Raw genomic sequence first — 20,787 nt, forward strand, 5'->3', positions numbered from 1 at the left:
GCTCTGAAATGTTTCTTTTTGTTTTGAAATAAATAAAAACTGATGGATGTTACACTTGAATTAGTCTTATGTCACAAAATTCAAAATAGGAATGCACTATCACATAGATGACTTTTATGGATAGCAGTGTTCACCCTGCAGTTAACTCATTCTTACCATGTGGTAACAAGAACAAAAACTAACAGCCTGAAAAATCTCTTGGAATCTTTGGTTAATAGCTGGCTAAATCCTGACATCACTTGTGCAAACGTTTTAGTTCCACAAAAATTCAGATCTGCTTTTAATTAAACTGATATTTTTAGAATTGCCCACAATTTTAAACTATCATTTCCTGATGTCATCATTTAATGCTATTTTAATTATGAGTCTCTTTGGAAGGACATCTATGCTACATAATTCTTGATTAATTAGACATGACTAATCACTGCCATCTTAAGTTTTCACACAATCATTCCATATCCAAATGCTACCCCTTTCCAAATAACACAATCATTAGCATTTGCAGAAAGATAGGAGAGGGTCAAAATACCTTATTAGTGGGAGATTGCTGGAAAGTAATAAATAATAGTAATTATATAACTTGCACATAAGCATCCATACCAGCAGGTGCCACATGGTCTTAGAATGAGTTTTCTTCAATGGAGCAAGTCTGATAATAGATTCCTTTGCTAATCTGACATGGTTGTTTTTATTTCATTGGCACCCCCTTGTACTCTGTCTTCTAGGATCACCAAACTATTTTAAGAGCATGGGCAGTTAAAGACTTTGCTCCAAATTGTCCTTTGTACGTTCAGATACTGAAGCCTGAGAATAAATTCCACATCAAGTTTGCAGGTAAGTGGAAGATTGCTGTCATTTGAAGCACTCGTTAGTGTTTGACAGTTTCTTTCATGAACTCAACAAAGTGAGATTCCCTGGGCATATTTACTACTTAGAAACTGATTCAATGTGCAGGTTTGTAAAATAATACACATCCTAGCCATGGTAAAGACTTACTTATAAGCACTTTTAAGAATTAATAGTATTATGTTACATAATATAGAGAGTATGATTATTTGATGTATAACTACTCCTTTATTCCAGATCCAGGTAAGTCTCCAGCTTACTGTAACCATGGCTGTAATTCACTTCTGTCTACTAAAACATAGTTACTAAGGGTGTATAAGAAGATCTATTCAGATTTAGTCCAACAAATGATTGAGGAAAAAATCTTCTCATTAGACTGGTTTTTACCAAGTGGTATGGAAAACACGATTTTAGTTACTTGCAAATATTTTGGAAAGAGACATATAATTTAATTCTATATCTAGTAAAATGCATTCCTTAGAAACCACGGCATAAAATGCAAAATGATGTTAAGAAATCTGAGAAAATCCACTCTTGTAAGAAGAGATTATCATCTTTTATTTGACAAACTATTTTTCTGCATTATATGTTTCTCCTTCTTTCTGTATATATCCAAACAATCACATATGCAAGTACACAGATGTAAAAATGCTCACGTGGAAAAACACACTAATACTTTTGGAGAAATAGCTCTGAAGTGGAAGAGAAGCTTTCCTTTTCAGCTGAAATTTTGAAAATTCAATTTTCTTGAATTATATTCCAAGGACTAAAAGATTGCTGATTCATGCAAAAATAAAAACAACTCTATGGAAAAATATTAGTCTCCTCCATCATCCCAGAATGTGATGAAAAAGTAAATTCCAGCAGAACAGCTCCAGAGCAACAGTTAAAGCTGTAATTTTAAAAGCTATGGGATTTACCACTGGGTGAGAAAGAAGAAGCCCCATCAGTAGCAGTTCTGAAGTTATAAAAGTGTAATCTCAAGCTATGAAATGGCACAGAGGGGAATAAGGCTCATGCTGTGATGAGAATGATGGTACTTTTTCATCTCCCCCTTAAAACCAGCCAGCACAAACATAATCCCTGCTCCCTTAGCCATGGCTGCTTTCCTTTATCAGTAACTGTGTTAATTTGTTGTTCCAAATTGTGCTTTTAAGAGAGTTTCATTATTCCTAATGGCTTGTCTCTGTAGGAGCTTATATACAACTAGACTTTTAAAATAGTGGCAATTCTTCATGTCTGTCCAAAGTGTTACAGAATTTGGACCATATTAAAAAAAAAAAAAAAAAAAAGCAAACCAAAAAACAGCAACCAAAAACCCTAGAAAACCTATTTTGGTAAAATTTCCTTCAACTGAACTTCAGCCTCACCACTGAATGCTCACCTACTGCAGATAGTTAAGCACTGCTGGAGCCATAAGAGCAATATTAGTTGGCATACATTTTCCTGAGAGCATCTCCCTTTGTTATTAATGTCACCCAACACTTCATCATCCTGAAACATGTACCCAGTGGGGGCTGCAGACTACAGACCTGTCCAGAGTGTTTACGAATGAAATTTGTCACAACCATCTGGAACATTTTTCTAAGTGCTTTTCCTATTATGATTCAGGGCTGCTTTATTACTGCCTTAATGTAAAAGCTTCTTTTAAATCTGGTATTCCTTGAATAAATGACTGTTTTCTTCCACAGGTTTCCCAAAACAATACTGGGCATTTTTATAAACCCAAAATACTCAGTAATAGGATTTTTTTCTTCATCCTTTTTTTTTTCTTTACACAGAGATTTAGAGACTACAGCTGTCAAAAATGAAGTTTTTAAATTTAGAAGAAATACAACCAAATAGTCCTCCTAACTAAAGTTTAACTTTTAACTACATTAAAAATGTATAAAGCACTAGAAGCCCATTGTCTCAGCAGCTTACATCAGACCAGTCCTCCTAGACTGCATGAGGCAGTCCTGAAATTCAGACACTGACTTCATGTTCCTGTAGGAGTAGGGAACAGTATATGGGAAAAGCAATTGTTATAAAGTATTCCCATCCCGTAAACAAGACTTAAACATCCTCCCTGTCTTTAATGAGAGAATGAGAACTTATTTTTGTCCTCAAAGCAAGAGAGTGGAGGCACCTTGGCCAGGCTCATATGACCTGTCAGAAAGTCAGGTTTCCCGACCTTCCGCCTGGTGCCACACACACATCCTTGCATTCTGTGCGCCTTCTGATGTTTTTTACAGTGGATTTTACTACTTTGTTTAAAATATTAACCTGCTTATATTGCTACAGTGGCATAAATGTTTGTCCCAGCAAAAGCCTTTGCAAGTTTAAGGTGTGAACACTTTAAATACACAGCCACTGTTAAAATGACAGTCATCAGATGGGGAACTATTTATCTCTTCAGCTGAAATACTTTGCTTTCTCCCTAGTAATTTCCAATATAACAATGCCTTGACATGCCCAGTTTTTCTTTCAATAATGCTGGCAGTTAGATTCTTAATCTTCCCACTTTTCTTTCAAACACACAAGGCTACAAAAGGCCATGTACCCTTGGTGCAAGCTCCTGGCCTTGCATTTTCACACAAATAGGAAATAAAGTGAAGATTTTCCACAGCAGAGCAATATATTTATGCAATTCAGAGACTATTAAATTTAATATTTTCTGAGCTGAACTTAAAGCTTTTATAATTTTTGTGGGTGTGTATGTGTGTGTATATGTATCCTTTTTTTTTTTAATATTTGGAAATTATATATAATTACAATTCCAGGAAATGGGGATACATTTTGACATTCTTCATTTATTCAAAATGCACCCATGAATTAGCACAGATTGTTGAAGTCTGACATAAAAGCTTCAGTAGTTTATTTCAAAGAGACATAGTCCAGATTCACCTAAATGGATATTAAATGCAGCAAATGATTAATCTGTCCAATTACAGATAAAAATAGTCTAGAGGTAATGGATGGGCATTTTTCTCTATCAGATCTGGTAGTGGTCATGTTAACTTATCAAATTGACAAAAGTAAGCTTTCTCAGAATAATTGTGCTAGGTCTAGGTCATTCTTACCACATGGCTGCTGCAGGCATAAATCAGTATTTTGAGTCTGTTTTATCCTCAGTAACATCACAGAAACCATAACTCACCTCACTGCATTACTACATCCATTGGAGACAGACTTAGCAACAAAACTGCTGTCAAAATATATTTTCAACAGAAACAGCAACTTACGGAAATTCTACATGTAGTATTTCTTTAGTAAAAACTCCATCAAAATACTTCTTTTTCTGGCAAGCTGATTTGACATATTTAATATTCACTTCAAGACAAACTGCAATTTCCTGGGCTGCCTCACTGTCACACTGCATGAGTAATTTGCTGATTCTGGTACCTGCTGTACCACGACTGATGTCCCAGACCTGAGGAGGGGGAGAGCTGTCATCCTGCTTCCTCCCTGCTCACTTCTGAAAGATGCAGCAGACAAAGTTCTGTGTAATCCTCCTCAATACAAATCCTGAGCATACACAGAAAACACAGTTGATGTTATAGGAAGGCTATAAACTGTCAGATAATAGGAGAAATGAGCAAAGCATTTTTGGCCGAGTCTGTGTGTAATACAAGATTTACCTGCAGAAGGTCAGAGTCTCCAACAGGTGCAAAAATAGTCCACAAGTCCAGCTCCAAGGCTCCTGATGTAAAAACACTTGACAACACCATGTGAATCTCTTACAGACATGATTAAGAGGCTGTTGTAGGACAGCAATCTCTGTTTGCTGTGTGCTGTATTCTTTGGTAACATCATATTTTACATAAACATCTGCCAAGAAAGTTCACCATAGACATTAGAGTAGAGTGCATCTGGAGGACTGAAGTTACAGTTTTCATCTTTGTTGTGCCATCTGTGATTTATTAACTGCCATTTGAATATATTTAGGCCAGCATGTACAGTTGGGTTCAAATACAAGATCTGAAATAACAGGATGAAATCATTACCCTGTGTATTTTTTCTTTCTTGTATTTTCAAAATGTTTAGCTATAATATGACAACATTCCAAACAAAAAATAAGGGGAGATTATTTGGCAAAATCCTATACAAATTAAAAAATAGCAAGAATTCTCTTTCTTTCAGTGTCAGGAAGTTGGTATTCACCTCCATATATCTTTGTCATCTCCCTAATAGTAATGGACTGCAGATATGCCATTCACACCACAGACTATGCCTTACCCTCTCAAAATCCCTTGTTTGAAATTCAAGTAGGTTTATTAATGGCATATGGTCAACTAAAAGAACCTATTTCTATCTGAAAAATTTTCTGCAGAAAATATTTAATTGCTACAGCTGAAATATATTTACAGGAAGAAAAATATCATTTTGTCCTATATTTGACAGTGTCTTTATATAACTAAATTCATCCCTTCCCTATGACATTTAAATAAGCCCTGATCTTCAGAAAGTAGGAGAATTAATTACTCAATTCAGTAGTAAATGATTCTGTTACTGAAAAGCCTCTTGATATTTCTAAATAAAAGGAACAGAGAAGGCACAATATGCCTTCACTTTTATTTTCAAGAAGTGTCATGCTTACAGCTCTACTATCAATTCTGTCAGGAAAGCAGCTTAGAGAGGCAAGGTGGTTCTAGGATTTCAGTCTCACATTGGTGAAACCAGAAGCAGATGTGCACAGTTCAGGTCTAGCTGGGGAGGTTGTTTGCCTGCCTTTACTCAGCACTTTTCATGTGCCTATGTTTTGATCATCAGCTCTACTACTTGTAATATTCTTTCTGATTAGAAGCAAATTCTGAAAACATTGAAAGAACCAAAGACCAAATTCAGAGGGGAAAAAACTGACTTAGTATTAAATGCCTTCATGGTTTTAGAAAACCTCTCTGACTTTATGTTTCTACACTGACAAGCAGTTACAAGTTTTGTGCTTGTCCCTTTTTATAGCCATTTCAATACTGTCACAGGTATATGGGAATTACATCAAAGAATAATTTCTATTTCCTTTTCATGCCATCAGCAAGCACTGGAGAGCTTTTCACTGTGATCTGGATTTAAAACAGTAGCCATCTGTGTTAGATAGCATAGACAGGAAAAATCATACACAGCTGATTTCCAAGGTTCAAGCAGAAAATGAAGATCTTGGGCCAGCTTTTGATTGATCTATCTTCACCACTTTCCTAGACAAGGAAGCGATAATTCTGTTCAGTTGAAAATATTTTTGTAAAACAATTTGTATCCTTCTTTTTTTCCCTACAGATCATGTTGTATGTGAAGAGGAATTCAAATATGCTATGCTAGCTCTAAATTGTATATGTCCAGCTACTTCTACATTAATCACTCTGCTGGTTCATACATCTAGGGGACAGTAAGTATATACTACCATAGAAGAAGTCATAGCTGATGTTTGGAAAACAGCTTACCTTGAATTCCCACACAATTACAGCTTTAAAAAAGAAAATGGAACTTTCTGCTCAATAAAAACATCAAAATGCCTTACTCAAGGCAGTATAGTTTTGAAGAGAAGACCCCCTCCCCCCAGTATTTAAGAGTTTGTTGCATGCTGTAGTGCCACTTCACAATATAAAATATGAAAAAGTTGAATTTCTGGTTTAGTAGATTGAAATGTCTCTATCACAAAGTTCTACTTATGAGCACTAACAAGTCCTAAGAATACCTATTCTAATAGGTTAATTTGAAGTTGTGTTTCAATGAACTAAAAACAATAAATATTTTTTGATGATATATGGTATTTACTCTTCTGTGCCTGTATGTTAGGAGGCAAACAAACATACATGATTTTTATTTTTAACAAGACCAGACTGCTGGAAGGGGTGCAGAATTATGGTGTCTCTGAAAACTGCATAGTCACAGCAGAACTTCTCTGAATTCACTAAAATAATTTTACCAGATCTGGTGTATCTCTTTTATGCTGTATTCTTGGAATAATAAGGTGCTCTTGATTGAAATGCTGTGAGCACACAGATGCAATAAAGAGTGAATCTCCAAATATATTTGTAGAAATGGAATAGCTGCATATACGCTACATAAGTCTTGTAACATGCTAACTTCTTTTTCAAGTAATCATGAACCCATTATATATATATTTATAAGAAGAGTTATTTAACCTTCTGTATGACATTTCTAGTATTCCCCTTTGCCCAGAATGGGGAAAACAGAAATTCTTCCTGGAACTGTTACTATTGAGAACAACAAATGTCAAGATTCTAGTGGCACTGTGCACTGGAATCTCCTAGTAGGAAGACAACAAAACATTGTTTGGATACCTGCTGAGCACTGTGCTGAAATACATTCTTTATACATTTTTTTATCTGCCTACCTTTTAATTCTGTGACATGCACAGAACCCGGAGCCTGTTGCAGTTATTTCATATTACATGCATGTCAAAGAGGAGCAGCGCTCCTAACAGCTGTCAGGGGATTTTCCTTCAGCACAAAACCAAACACAGAAAAAGGAAATGTTTTCTGCTGTACTTAGGAACTTCAGCATTTCATTGTTTAACACAGTCACATTGATCATTTACAGATTCCCAAATGTGATGCAAAGTAACTGTCACAGAATTCAAAAGTTCTTAAGTTTGCAATCAGAATTAATAGATGTAACCAGCATAGTAAAAATGACTGTTTTCTAGTCTGGTCATTGTATACTAGGAGCAAAAAGAAAAAAGTTGTAGCTTTACTTTGACTCCAGAAGGATTAAAATAATGTGTTTCAGTAAGAATGTACACTATATGTTACTGTAAGAATACTCTTCTGTATTTATACAGAAAGACTGAAAAAGTTAAAATGGCTGCTTATTTTTTATCTACTGTCATCAGCACTCTTCAGAGCATTTATTCTCACAGAGGCTCCAAAATAAGGACATTTGTACTGCAGACATAAAGCTGCTTTGGATTTGACCAATTTGTAGTTCAGAGAGGGTTGTTATTTTTGCTTTTCCAGATGTATTCTGTTGTTGAACAAGAGGTAAATCAACTGCTAGTTGTTAAAGTAGGTGAAATAACCATTATTTGTGCATATGAAAGATGAAGTCAGATGAGCAGTTGAGTTAGGCTAAAAATATCAGGTGAAAGCAGATTATTTAAACTGCAAATAAAAATTTTATATGCATGTATTTATAAACCAAATACTAAATTTGATCTACGTAATGAAAATAATTTGTTAAATAGACTTCCAATGTTAATAGTGAACTGCTTTCCTTTACATTAGTTCATGTTTAATTATCCTTTTATTATTATGGTTGCTATTAACACCTGCATTAAACCTTATGTCACACTCAAATTTTAAATACCTATTAAGGAGGTGCAAATAATCCTGTTATCTTCTCAGCTGTTTGTGGAATTCAAAACTTTAGTCTGTGAGACACCAAAATTCTACCTTGAATCTTATTTATAATCTCATTATCAATCTTAATTAATATTCTTAACATTTATCTTTAAGTGCTACCTGGTCATCTAAACTAGTAATACAACTCTATTTGGGTTTGTTTGATGATACAAAATACTGGAAGAAAATAACCTTTCTGACTTGAAGTTAATGTGATCTTTACAGTACAGCCCCATGGGAAGCTTTCAGACAACTCACTGGAACCAAGCAGACATTAAACAGGTGACCATTTTATTTTAGGGGGAAAAGTAAAATAAGGGAAAATGTTCTGAAATTACATGGCTAGTTCTGCTGTTCTATACCTAGCACACTATTTATAGTGTTGCAACAAAAATGGTTTATTTATTTTCATCTAGAAACAAAATGTTTTCATGATGAGAGGGAAGAAACATGGTAAATGGAAGAAAAATACAAATTGTGTTAAGGTACTGAGAATGTATAAATGAGCATTAAAGGAGCATGTCCTGGGATCTTGAGATCTTCACTCCAAGTGGCAAAACACAGGTCACACTTGGCAGATTCATGACCTTTCTGCAGAAATCTGTGTATATATGCATCAGTTACCTCCAGTGAAAATCATGCAGGCAGAACCTTGTTTCCACATGAAACTTAATCAATCAGATCCCAGGAGCTCCAGGGCTACAAGTGTTGGGGTTGCTGAGGTTTGGAAATTTCCACTGAACTGTTTGCATTAAGGGCAGCAGCTACCTAGAGTAAAGGGTGATCTTTGTAATTTGTTTTCTTGCACTAGAGAAAAGAAGCTATGTACTTGTAATAGTCTACAAGACACAGGAACCAAAAATAACCAGAGAGTATAAAGATCAGTGATAAGCAAATGCAGAAAAATCTCTCTTACAGATCAAATGACCAAAGACAAATGACTCTTTCCTACGTAAGTTGTTATTAATGATACTCAGACAGGAACCAAAGAGTCTGCCACAAAGCATGTGAAGAAACTGTCTTTATGAATGTAATGAGAATGCTCCTGGTTTTTCCTGTCATCTTCAAGCTGCCATGGATCTACTTATCATGGTGTGATTTTAAAGTAATTGAGCCACCTCTCTCCTGATATTAAAGTACATTCTCATGTGTCTATTACTTAGCAGAAAATGCTCTTTAATACATTAAAATAATCTCTGCACTTACAATATTACCAAGATAATATTTAATAATTGATCTCAAATACTTCTTTCAGATTAGCCTATGGGACCTTTTCAGTAGACATTTGTAGTTTCTATTGACAGGAAATACCATTCTGATTAATAAGAATTTTGCATTAAGTGTTAAATTATTCTCTTAATGTTTCAGGGAGAGTCAGCAATCACCAGAACAATGGCAGAAAATGTATGGCAGATGCTCTGGTAACGAAGTGTACCACATCAACCTGGAAGAAAGTACATTTTTTGCAGAGTATGAGGGGAAGAGCTTCACATATGCTTCTTTCCATGCACATAAAAAGTATGTTTATTTTTCTTATCAACCATCAAACGTTCAAAGAAATAATTGCTTGTTTTGCTTGCAACGTCGCTCTGCACTAAAGGCACAGTACTGCACATTGATGTGGTCCTGGCTTTAAGTATCTGGCCACTAATAGGGATATATTTCTGTGAGTTGGAGCTGGTGTTCATTCTGAACAGCCCATCTCAGTCTAAGAGAAGAAGAGTGTTCTATAGATATAAACAACCAGAAAAAAAAAGGCACTTCCGAAGGTTTTTCAAGAACAATCCTTTTCCAAGTCCAAAACAATCTAGAAATGAATGGGTGGGAGGGTGTGGGTTTTTTTAAAATTTATTTAGGACTCAGCTGGAAATCTGGCTTCCTTTGTGGCTTGTTCATATCATGGAAAATGTTCAATTTAAAGGCGTCACATGGTACATTCTGGTGATTGCTCAAACATAAAACTCTTTTTTCTGTTAGATGATAACATACCTGCTTTAAGGTTCAGATGATTCATCACTTTTCCAGTGCTGTTCTGTTAGATGAACATGCAAAATAAACACAAATCATGTATGTTTGTATATATTTGATAAAATAAGCATTTATCAAACCCTAAATGTTGGGTTTATTCTCATACTTAATCAAGGAGACAAAGAGATTTTTTTTCTGTAATTCCTCCTTTTCTATCACTAATCAAATACATTTTTAAGAGTGAATTGCAAAAATGAATTATGAAAATGGTTTTCATTACTTATAAATAATGGAACAATTTAACATGATTAATAAATTTTCATATCGTGTATCCATTTTTCTACCAATATTTTCCCAAAAAGGACTATTCATCTGACAGAAAAAATCAACTAGAGCAACATTAGGAGAATATTATGGGCATTACAAAAAACACTCAACTGCCTAGGAATTCATGAGCTCATAAAATCTGCTTGATTTGATGTGGCCTATTTAGCAGAACACATTTTTCAAACACCCTTGTCATCCAGAAAGCTGCAAATGTTCATAATGTGCAAAGAATAAAAATATACCTGAGGGTCATTTTTGACAATGGAAATTCTGGTGTTTGCAGGACTATGCAAAATGAACCATGCCTTTCCTTTTCTAATTAAGGTTTGGAGTCTGTCTGATTGGTGTTAGAAAGGAAGATAACAAAAACATTTTGCTGAATCCAGGTCCTCGATATATCATGAGTTCTACTGATATATGCTTTTATATAAATATCACCAAAGAAGAGAATTCTGCTTTTAAGAAGCAAGAAAAGCATAGAAAAAACCATGAATCAAAATTATCTTATCATGGAGCATCTAGGCTACCAGTACACAGTATAATAGCCAGCATGGGTAAGTAAAAAAAAAAAAAAAAAAATTACATCACAACATTCTTTTTAAATGAGTAGTGCAATTTAAAGCATCTTCCTAAACTTTTAAGAAACTGTAATTATCACTAGAAAGAATTAATATAAAAACTTCAAACATTTGCCCTCATATTTAAAAAAAACCCACAGACAAGCAAACAACAAAACCCAAACCAAACCAAAGAAAACCCCAGACAAAAACAAACAAGCATAAAAACCAAAACCCCCAAACAAAGAAATGGAATTTGATTCTCTTTTACTTGACAAGGTGGAATCAAACTACTTAAGACTGTGGTATAAAAAAGTAATGAAGTGTATGCAAAGCAAAACCAGTGGGTAAATCATCTGAGTACTTCTTTGTCATTTGTACCTGATGGTTTGTAAGAAGTTTTCATGAGCTTCTTTAATTTATAAAACACCTTCAGTAAAATCTGCAGGTTGTTGATGCATATTAACATGGACTGATTATATAAAGTATGATGTAAAAAAGTTAGTTAACAAGAAGACAGAGACTAATTGTCAGGAAAAGTGTTGCTTTCCTCGAGTACGGTTGAAATATTTGTTTTATTTTAATGGAATCCCCACAACCAGCCCAGTGTTGCCGTCAGTCCTTTGCCGGGAATGCCGTTGGGACGTTCTGAGCAGCACTGAGGAGATGTTTTCCCTGCCCTAGGGACCGTGGCCATCGATCTGCAGGACACGGGGTGCCGCGGGGCCAGCGGCGCCACGCTGGCGCTGCCCGCCCAGGGCGCCCGGGAGGGCAGGCGGCCCAGCATCGCCCCGGTGCTGGAGGTGGCTGACTCCTCCTCCCTGCCCACCTGCGACCTGCTCAGCGACCAGTCCGAGGATGAAACCACCCCCTCCGACGAGGAAGGCTCTGCAGGCTTTGAGTACGAGTGTTAAATGGCAAATCAAGCGAAAAGTTAATGCTGTATAGAAAAAACATCGATAATCTTTTTTGAAATGCACTTGTAGGAAGCAAGTCCCATGAAGTCCAATTATGGAATTATTCCCATCGAGGAAATGCTAGCAGAATGCCATAAGCCTACTTTGAAATACAAAAACACCCAACAGATAAACTCTTCTATTTGCTGGAGATTTTCTCTTGGCAGTTCTAAAAGCTGTAGTCATGTATTGCAATGCATTTAGAGCATATTCTAGGGCCTTTTTTTAAAATTACTTTGTATAATTATTAAGTGAGAACTCAACAAATGTGTAAACAGATAAGTATTCCTGCCATGAGAATGCAGTGATAATCAGATCATCCAACAGGCTTTTGAATGCTGGGGCTGGGTATGTGACTTGAAAATGCAGGAATGACAGAAAAGCAATACAGGACAAAATTATCACATCTAATTCAAAATGCTTGTTAGTGTGTTACTGAAAGTAATGATGCATTACTCAGATAAACCCAGAAGATTCAATCTTGCTGTGCAGATGAGCAATTATGTTTATTGGGATTGCTGACAGGGGTGTTAAAACTGAAATACACAATTAAGCCAGTGCCTCAACCAGCAGAGTTTCTCATCTCCACCAATGGCAAGTGTGAGAAGCCCCAGGGAAGATTATCAAGCTCCAGAGAAAAAATTAATAGGACAAGTAATCTTAAATGTGCAGACTGAAACAGCAGGATTTAAAAGGTCTCTTGTAAAAAACCACTAAGGCCAATTAGAAATTTCACCTCATCGGGAAGAGGGTTTGCCATTTAGAATTTATTTCAGACATTTTGGAAGTACATTATTAAAGCTAAAAGGTAATGACTTCACTCATTCTTGGTAAATTTCGAAAAAAAAAATTGGAGAAGTAAGAGTAGAAGTACAGTTATTTCTGTTTTCTTTCCTTCCTTTTTTAAGTTAAAAAAGTTTCCAGTTCAAAACACTATGACAGCACACTATGATACAACAGACTATTTTCAAAAACCCAAGCAAAATTCCTTCAGTCCCCAAAAGCATGGCAGCTTTCACTAAGTTCTGTTGAACTGGCTGCAAAATATATTCTTTTGACCTCTGTTAAACATAGTTCCTTTTGTGTGCTTGATCTAAAACTTGGACATACGTATAAACATCCCATGAAACACTTGTGTAGGCAGCTGTGTTTTGGTAATTTGCTGTACTGAAAACTGTTTTTTTCTATTTTAGGTATGCCAAAGGCTATCCTCCTTATTCTCCTTATATTGGGAGTTCTCCCACCTTTTGCCACCTTCTGCATGAAAAAGTACCCTTCTGTTGTCTAAGACTAGATAAGGTAAAGGGGGCTTCTGCTACTGGATAATCCTGCATCTCATTTGTCTCTTGCATCTGAGCAGAGCTAAATTCTGATTGCTCCTTAGAGATGAAGTTTGTGCAGTATTTTCTATAGTACTATATTCTCTCCTCCTATTCATCACCGAGTGTTTCTGTCTAACCAGGTCTTTGTTGGGTCATCCACTGAACTAGTTTTTTACTTTGATTTTAGGGATGCCAGCATAACTACTATGAAGATGCCAAAGCCTATGGATTCAAAAATAAATTGATTATAGTTGCAGCAGAAACTGCTGGAAATGGCTTATACAACTTCATTGTCCCTCTGAGAGCTTATTACCGACCAAAGAAAGAACTCAACCCCATTGTATTACTGCTGGATAACCCGTAAGGAAAAATATTTTTTTTTCCTCTTCTGATAAGTTTTAAATTCATTTTACCATTATTCAATAGATGACCCCTTTTCACATGGCCAGCTAAAAATCAAAAACATTATGGCACACTTTTCTTTGAGAAAAGTTAGTGACAAAAATCATACTGCATGTTCACTGACATATACAAAATCGACATCTTATTGACTGTTAATGGCCATAGTAAACCTAAATGTTCTTATTCTTCATGGCCAATGTTTCAGCTAAGTGTTTTTTTTTAAATTGCCCCCCAAAATGTGAATGTTACTGCTAAAATTAAATAGCTTAATAAACACTGTAAAAAGCAAGCTGTATAACAGTTTCACAGCTACATGACAGCACTAACCTACTTAACACAATGCACTTAGTGGCCTGGACCAGTTAGGTATATTTTTAATAACTCTACACTCAAACAGTTCTTTAAGCCAAAAGGACACCCACAGACATGATTTATCTAAAATTATTTAAAGCCATGGATGAAAATTTAAACCTGCAGTATTATTGTTACTTTTATATCTCTTGGTGACTGCTGGAATTTTTCTCATTGCTTGATTTTAATATTTCAGAGAAATTTGCTTATGTCAAGACTGGTTCATTTGTAATCTGATAATTAATTAGCTTTTTGGGGTTTTTTTTTGCAACACTTTGGTACAGCTCAGCTACTTAAAATCACAGTTTGAAAGACACAGAAATGGAGGTTACCTGTACACAGAATAGTAGAACAAGCTAAGAAAGCAAAAATGTCTTGTAGGTTGTGATTCCAGGGCTGACACTTCAATTTGTGTAGATCTGTTGCAGTTTAAGTGATTTTTTTTTTTCTACAAAGGCCTGCTGTGAAGTGTCCCACTTTCCATCAGGCAGCTCCTTAGTCACCTGTGTTGGCAAAACAGAAGGTTTTTATGTAGGTACTATGGCATACAGTGAATTACACAAATTGAGAAGCCTAAATGAGGCTAAATCACTTCCACTGACAGTGTGAGAGCAAAGCCACGGGCACAGGGGGCCCTCTAGTGCCAGCTCCTCATGCCAGCACAGTGCCCAACTCCACACACTTCAATGCTGTTGTGACACTTTATAGCTAAACACACTTTTGATTGATTAATGAGAAGTGAAAGCTCTGCTTGCTAATTAAACCAGCACCCTTACTGTTGTCTCTCTCTATGCAGCGTTTGCAGTGACTCCTCTGAAAGGGAGTAGGCTTGAAAGCAGTAGGTGTCACAAAACCCAATCATGATTTGATTTCCACTTTACATTTTAATTAAGAATTGTTGATGCTTATTTTAAGTCCTCCTAAGACATCCACTGGAGTATAACTTGGTAGTGTGTCTTTGACGTTACTCATTTGTTCTTATATTTGGAATTGTCCTGTGCCATAACATTTCTGATTTTAGAGGTGCATTTACTAATATAAGCATGTTAATTCTGATCATTCTTTATGATCACAGCAAAGTGTTGATTCACAGCTTTCTGAAAACCTCTTTCCTGCTTTAACTGACATCATAATGCCAAAGTTTAAGAAAGTTTTTTTTTTTAAAAACCCCAAACTACCAGTTGATTAAAATATTTTGGAAGAGATGCTGCTGTTGTGATACTGTGTTTCATTTTGTAATTCCATCTGCTGCTTAGGCCAGATATGCATTTTCTGGATGCAATCTGTTGGTTTCCAATGGTTTACTACATGGTGGGCTCTATCGACAAGTAGGTGAAGTAACTGTTAGCAAACTTACCTTTGTAGTCTCAGTGGTTTGTTGTGTGTATTGTCATTGCATGTTCTGCTGTGTGTGTGTTGTAGTTGGAGATGAGCTTTCTGCATGCATAGTCTGTGTCTGTCTGCTGTAATTTGGGATTTCACATTTCTGATTTATAAAGGAGCTCATTAGGGAAAAGCATGACAGGGAGCACAAGTTAACATGTTCAAAAACATACTTAGCACTTATTTAGGTGAGTTCATATGTTTCTATAAATGAACAGATTATAGCCCTGATTCTAGTATCAGTCTGTACTGAGTTAAAAGTTCTTGGAATTTATTGACTCAGGTTTTGTAAAGATAGCTACAGAATGTAAACAGTCTTGAATGTGTCCAAAAGTCTTCATCTTCCACTACTTAAATTATCACTTACTCCTACATTTCTGTCTTCACCTCTGCTAATATATGTTTATGGATATAGGTTTAGCAACAGAACTTTAATGTGAAAATCAGGCAGAAACAAGAGAAGAGCAAGGACTCAGGAATATTTTAGTAAACTCCTCAATGTAGATTGTAAATTTAAAGAAAACTGCTACACTACATAGTGCATACTGAATTGGGGCTACAAGCCCATAGTATTAATTTCCCCCTGTAGAAATCCAAAAGCTTATTTCCTGCTTATAATAGTGCTGTAGTTACAGATTTACCTTGGTGATACTGAGTTCTTGTGAAGTTTACAAAGAGCCCACAGAAATGTCGTTTACTTCACATTTTTTCCTATGAAGCAAGAAAGTGTCACAGGTTATTAATATCTACTACTTTATTAACTCCTAATTACATAATAATTATAAAAACAACTCATAATGGCAGAATAATTAAATTGTTGCCTTTTCCCCAACCTTAAAAAGGAAACATGAGATAATTTTAGTAAGGAGGTGATATAAAAGGGAAAAGACAAAACCCAAACGGCATCAAAATGTGTACTCAAGAGGGAATACTCAAAGAATTCAAAGTCATTAATAACTCAGATGTTAACCTGTTTTACTAATGTAGAAAATTGAACTTTGTTTAAATTTACTGAGTTTATTTCAAAATGGAAATTGCCAAATCCCTCCCTAATGGTGTTTTGTTGTTCTTTCAAAATTAAATGCATTTTTTAAAAAATGAAGCATGTAGTCTTGGGAATAAGTGATTATTCAGAATTCAGAAGTTCACAGTAATACCAGCATGAACTTCTGCATCTTTTCTGACACAAAAATCACTTTAATTCCTGGTGCAATAAGCAACTGTAGTTTGTAGAGGGTTTTTTTGACATCTGTTGTCATCCAATAAGAATACTTCAAAAAATATAGTTAATACATATTCCCTGTGTTTGCCTCACCATGTTTCTAAATCTTGTACTAATAGATATGGTCATCTGTAGATAAGAAATACATTGTAAAATCTGCAAATTTTCCTTTCTTATTTAAGGAGTATAAAATACATGCTCAAAGTACCACCTACTATCTAGAAGTATCTAAAATATTTATAATTTTTTAACCAGCAATGAAGTATCATCATCTCACAGAGAAAACCACCAAAGGAATGACTTTCATTTACCATTCTTTTTTTATTAGAAGTAGATGGCTCACAAAAAACCAGCTTTACCAAAATTCATAGCAGAGATGCACTTCACCAAAATATGTCAAGTAGTATGTACCTGTCCCCCAGTCCTTGGTAGGATTTGAGATCTGTAACTGAACAGATTTCACAGCTGTGTAGAACTCTAGTCAATCTTGAGAAACCTTTAGCTAGAGGTACCTGAGAACTAGCATTATAATGCTTCTACATTAGCATTTTTCAAATTCTCCAGGAGCCAACCAACCACATGTAACTGCTAAAATAAGAATAGCTGTTGAGCTTATGAAACATTGAAATGCAGAAAATCTGGGTATTTCAGAATATGCTGCTATTTTCAGGGATCAACTGAAAGTCTGAAAAAGCAGAAATACAAATTACTCAGAAAAAAAGTTTGGACTTCCACTTATGCACTGCAGTTGTTCATAGTTCACATAAAATCAGTTTTTCTTTTGTTGTAGTCAACCATCAGTGATACTGCACAGTTTCAAAAATAATGAATATAAATTCTTCCAAAATAAATTGTTAAAAAAACCCGCCACACTTGTCAAAAAGTCCTTAGGATCTGTGGAAAATGTTGTTGTTAAAACAGCTGAAACATGCTTCATTTTGGAGACAAAGCTACAAGGCATGATGAGAACTGTAACTCAGCTGTCTGTGAGTGTTTTCTGTGGTTGGGCTTCACACAAACATTTTCCAGCTGTGCACAAAGTTCTGCTGCTCTGCAGCTGCTCCTAAAAGCATCCTGAGAACACTCCAGCTAATTAATTAACATTTTGAAACCAAAATGAAACTGTGGGAACAAACAACCAGAAGGATTTATTTGGGTTTTTCTGTTGTCAGATGTAACTGCAATGGAGCAAGTTGTTGCAATGGATAAGGCCAAAGTGTTCTCAAGTAACTATTAAAGGTTTATTAAAAAAAAAATTGAAATAAATTTATTAACAAAAGAGAGGGACTGTAATAACCTACTGAAGTAGACTCTATATTCTATTCTACCAATTAATTAAGAAGTTATCCTTGATTATATTAGAAGTTGTTACATAGCTGATCTGCAGATGCCAGCCCATGGCTGATCTTTCAGATGTTCCATATTTAAGTTGCTTGTTTCTTTCTCCCTCTTTCTCTTCACAAAAGCCTAGATGACTTATTAAGGTGTGGGGTCACCTTTGCAGCTAATATGGTGGTGGTGGACAAGGAAAGCACAATGAGTGCTGAGGAAGACTACATGGCAGATGCCAAGACTATTGTGAATGTTCAAACCCTCTTCAGGTAAAGCATTTTTGCAATCTATCTACACATCCTCATTAGTTGTGAAACACTTGATGCCTCCTGTGCCAAGAGCTTATTCTTTTTTTTTTAAATTCTACTTAAGTTTTCCCTTGCATGAATTTGTGTGTTACATGGGCAAACTTTTTCCCACCCTGCTTAGCAATTCCCTTAGAATCCTGAGGTATTCTCCTGAAAGCTCAAATAAAATGCTTTGCATCCCAAAACCAGATAATCATTTTACAAGTTAGCTGTCAGGTTTACAGGAAGGAAAATAAAGTCACTCTCAAAGACCTAGGACAAAAGACACTTAAGAAAAGGAAATTCACAATAATGTTCAAGCCCATATGAAAAGCAGATCCTTCTAATGCTGAAAGGTAAGCACTGCATCACTGTGAAGTTAGTAGTACCTGCTCACATTTTGAATATCTAGTTTTGCACAAAAGTTAGGGCTTTAGGTACATATATACAACATTACTTATGACACCAACATGGCAAGAGTCATGAGAGTATAATATGATCAGTCCAGTGAAGAGGCTGAGGAATCTGTGATGAAAATGAGATTTGCTGTTCCTTTTGACAACTCTCCTAATTAAAGCCATTGTGTTCAATATCTTGGTTCAGTGAGTATGAAGAAAATATGTCACTTTGAGCTAAGAAAAATATTATTTTCTTAATAAAAACAGCCAAAAAATCTCACAAAAACCAAAACACACTACACAGTCAGCTATGAAATGCCTCCCTGATTTGGGGCTTAAGCCTAGCATTTCCTGGTGTTCATTCTAATAAGACCTGGAAGGAAACTGAGTATGAGTCAATGTTGCTTTTATTGCAATTACCTGTTTTCTGTGTCAAACCTTCCACAAAAGACCAGAGAGAGCTGCATAGTAAAGTTGTTTGAATCCAGTGGTTTAGAAAATTGAGCTTATTAAAATACAAAGGAGCTTTTTTTGTAAATGCAGCTCTGTGAGAATGCAGTTAACTGCTCTTTGCATTTCTGCATGTGCTCAAAGGAAGCAAAATCTGCACTGCACAAGAAACATCAATTCTGTCTTTTTCTAATATTTCAGTTTCTGAATTGGTACCTGGTACTTGCACAGGTGGGTGATTCATACTCACACCTATGAAATTTGGGTTGAAACTATAATTGAACTTTATCTGGGCATCACTGAGATCTACTCCTAACCACAGTGCTAGGGCACTCACTGAGGTCTTTCACATATATAATTTTTTCTGAAATACTGTTTACCCCCAAATGGAAAAGGAGTTTTATCAAAAGTAAACTTGTAAAATTGTTTTTTCCCTAGCTGTGTTCTACTTTGTCAAAGGGCAGTTTCATCTGATAGGTATGCCATTAGATGTTACTGTACACTCCTTCAGCTGTCTTGCACATTGTTTGCAACTAGATGGCAGCTTTAACTCGTGTATAAACTCTTATGTCTGGGTCAGTATTGTTTTAACACTGCATATTTACAATCAAAGTAAATGAAAATAAATATTTTGGTTTAGGACTGAACATTTTTTTCTAAAACCTGGTACACTTTTACAAATAGTGTATTGTATCAATTAGTTTCTTTTTTTTTCCCCTAGAACACATATAATAATTTCACTGCATTTTTATATTATGTAAAAGTTGTAGAAATAAGTAAGCTTTGGGAAGAGGCATAAAGTAGTGGCATTCACCTGTTCTACAGAATAAAATACATTCATTGCACTAAGGTAAATAGTGCAATGACCTTTAAAAACATATTGAAAGCTTTTTCATTACTTATGAATACCTAATATCAGAAAGTAATGAAGAAAAGACTGGACATGGTAGAGAGCAAGAGCACTCAACACCAACTGTGGTGTTAAAGGGGGATTTTAAACCCCTGGATTTAATATGCTGTATTCAATGATATCACAGCATTGACAAGGGTTCCACTTTGGTCTCACCAGGTGAGATCTAAACACCCCTGGTGTGAGTTACTCAGGTCTAAAAAAGCCATGTCAGAGCTGCAGTAACCCAGGCTCTTCAGCCCAGGCTGGCAGTTGTGTCATGATTCCCCGATTTACATAAATTAGCAACCCTGCTTTGCCAGGAGAGTGTGCTGCCCACCCTGGAAGGCAGAGGCATTGTTTGTAAGGACAGGGTTATTTAGCACCTTTAGGGCTAGAAGCTGTGCCATCCCAATTAAAACTGTGACACAGCACTGACTTACCTGACATAGGAGGTGTGACTCAAATGGGCACACTGACTGAGAACTAGTTATCACAGCTAAAAAATAAAAGGAGAAATTTATAGTCTTGGACTACACCTTAAGATGCTTTGCACTTTTTAAAATTAAACAGGAAGCCAAGCACTGAGTCCCTGTGGACAGGTGTGAGCCCACCTCAGAAAAACAGCACATTTCCCCAGGCAGTAGGTCTGCAGCACTATAAAGTTTTATTAGTTGACCTCTTCAAGGCTGTGTTTCAAATCCTGCAGGAAGCCTGTTGCCAGCAGTACACATAACAGGTCAGTGTTTTGGCTGGT

General features: G+C 35.8%; 1 protein-coding gene across 4 annotated transcripts in view; it reads left to right on the top strand.

Annotated features, from left to right (window-relative positions):
- KCNT2 (potassium sodium-activated channel subfamily T member 2) overlaps nucleotides 1-20,787 on the top strand; it is a 114,240-nt gene that overhangs the window by 72,923 nt on the left and 20,530 nt on the right. For 2 of the 4 annotated variants that reach the window (XM_084210914.1, XM_084210911.1), the window contains exons 14-23: nucleotides 726-834; nucleotides 6,100-6,208; nucleotides 8,412-8,468; nucleotides 9,555-9,704; nucleotides 10,806-11,035; nucleotides 11,723-11,939; nucleotides 13,188-13,293; nucleotides 13,504-13,676; nucleotides 15,326-15,397; nucleotides 18,141-18,275. In XM_084210914.1, coding sequence (XP_084067040.1) covers nucleotides 726-834; nucleotides 6,100-6,208; nucleotides 8,412-8,468; nucleotides 9,555-9,704; nucleotides 10,806-11,035; nucleotides 11,723-11,939; nucleotides 13,188-13,293; nucleotides 13,504-13,676; nucleotides 15,326-15,397; nucleotides 18,141-18,275 — 1,358 coding nt within the window. The remainder of the gene's footprint in view (nucleotides 1-725; nucleotides 835-6,099; nucleotides 6,209-8,411; nucleotides 8,469-9,554; nucleotides 9,705-10,805; nucleotides 11,036-11,722; nucleotides 11,940-13,187; nucleotides 13,294-13,503; nucleotides 13,677-15,325; nucleotides 15,398-18,140; nucleotides 18,276-20,787) is intronic. The other 2 variants (XM_084210912.1, XM_084210913.1) reach the window with 1 other exon arrangement.

This window comes from Fringilla coelebs (genome assembly GCF_963513975.1).
Source record: "Fringilla coelebs genome assembly, chromosome: 9".
Classification (NCBI taxonomy): domain Eukaryota; kingdom Metazoa; phylum Chordata; class Aves; order Passeriformes; family Fringillidae; genus Fringilla; species Fringilla coelebs.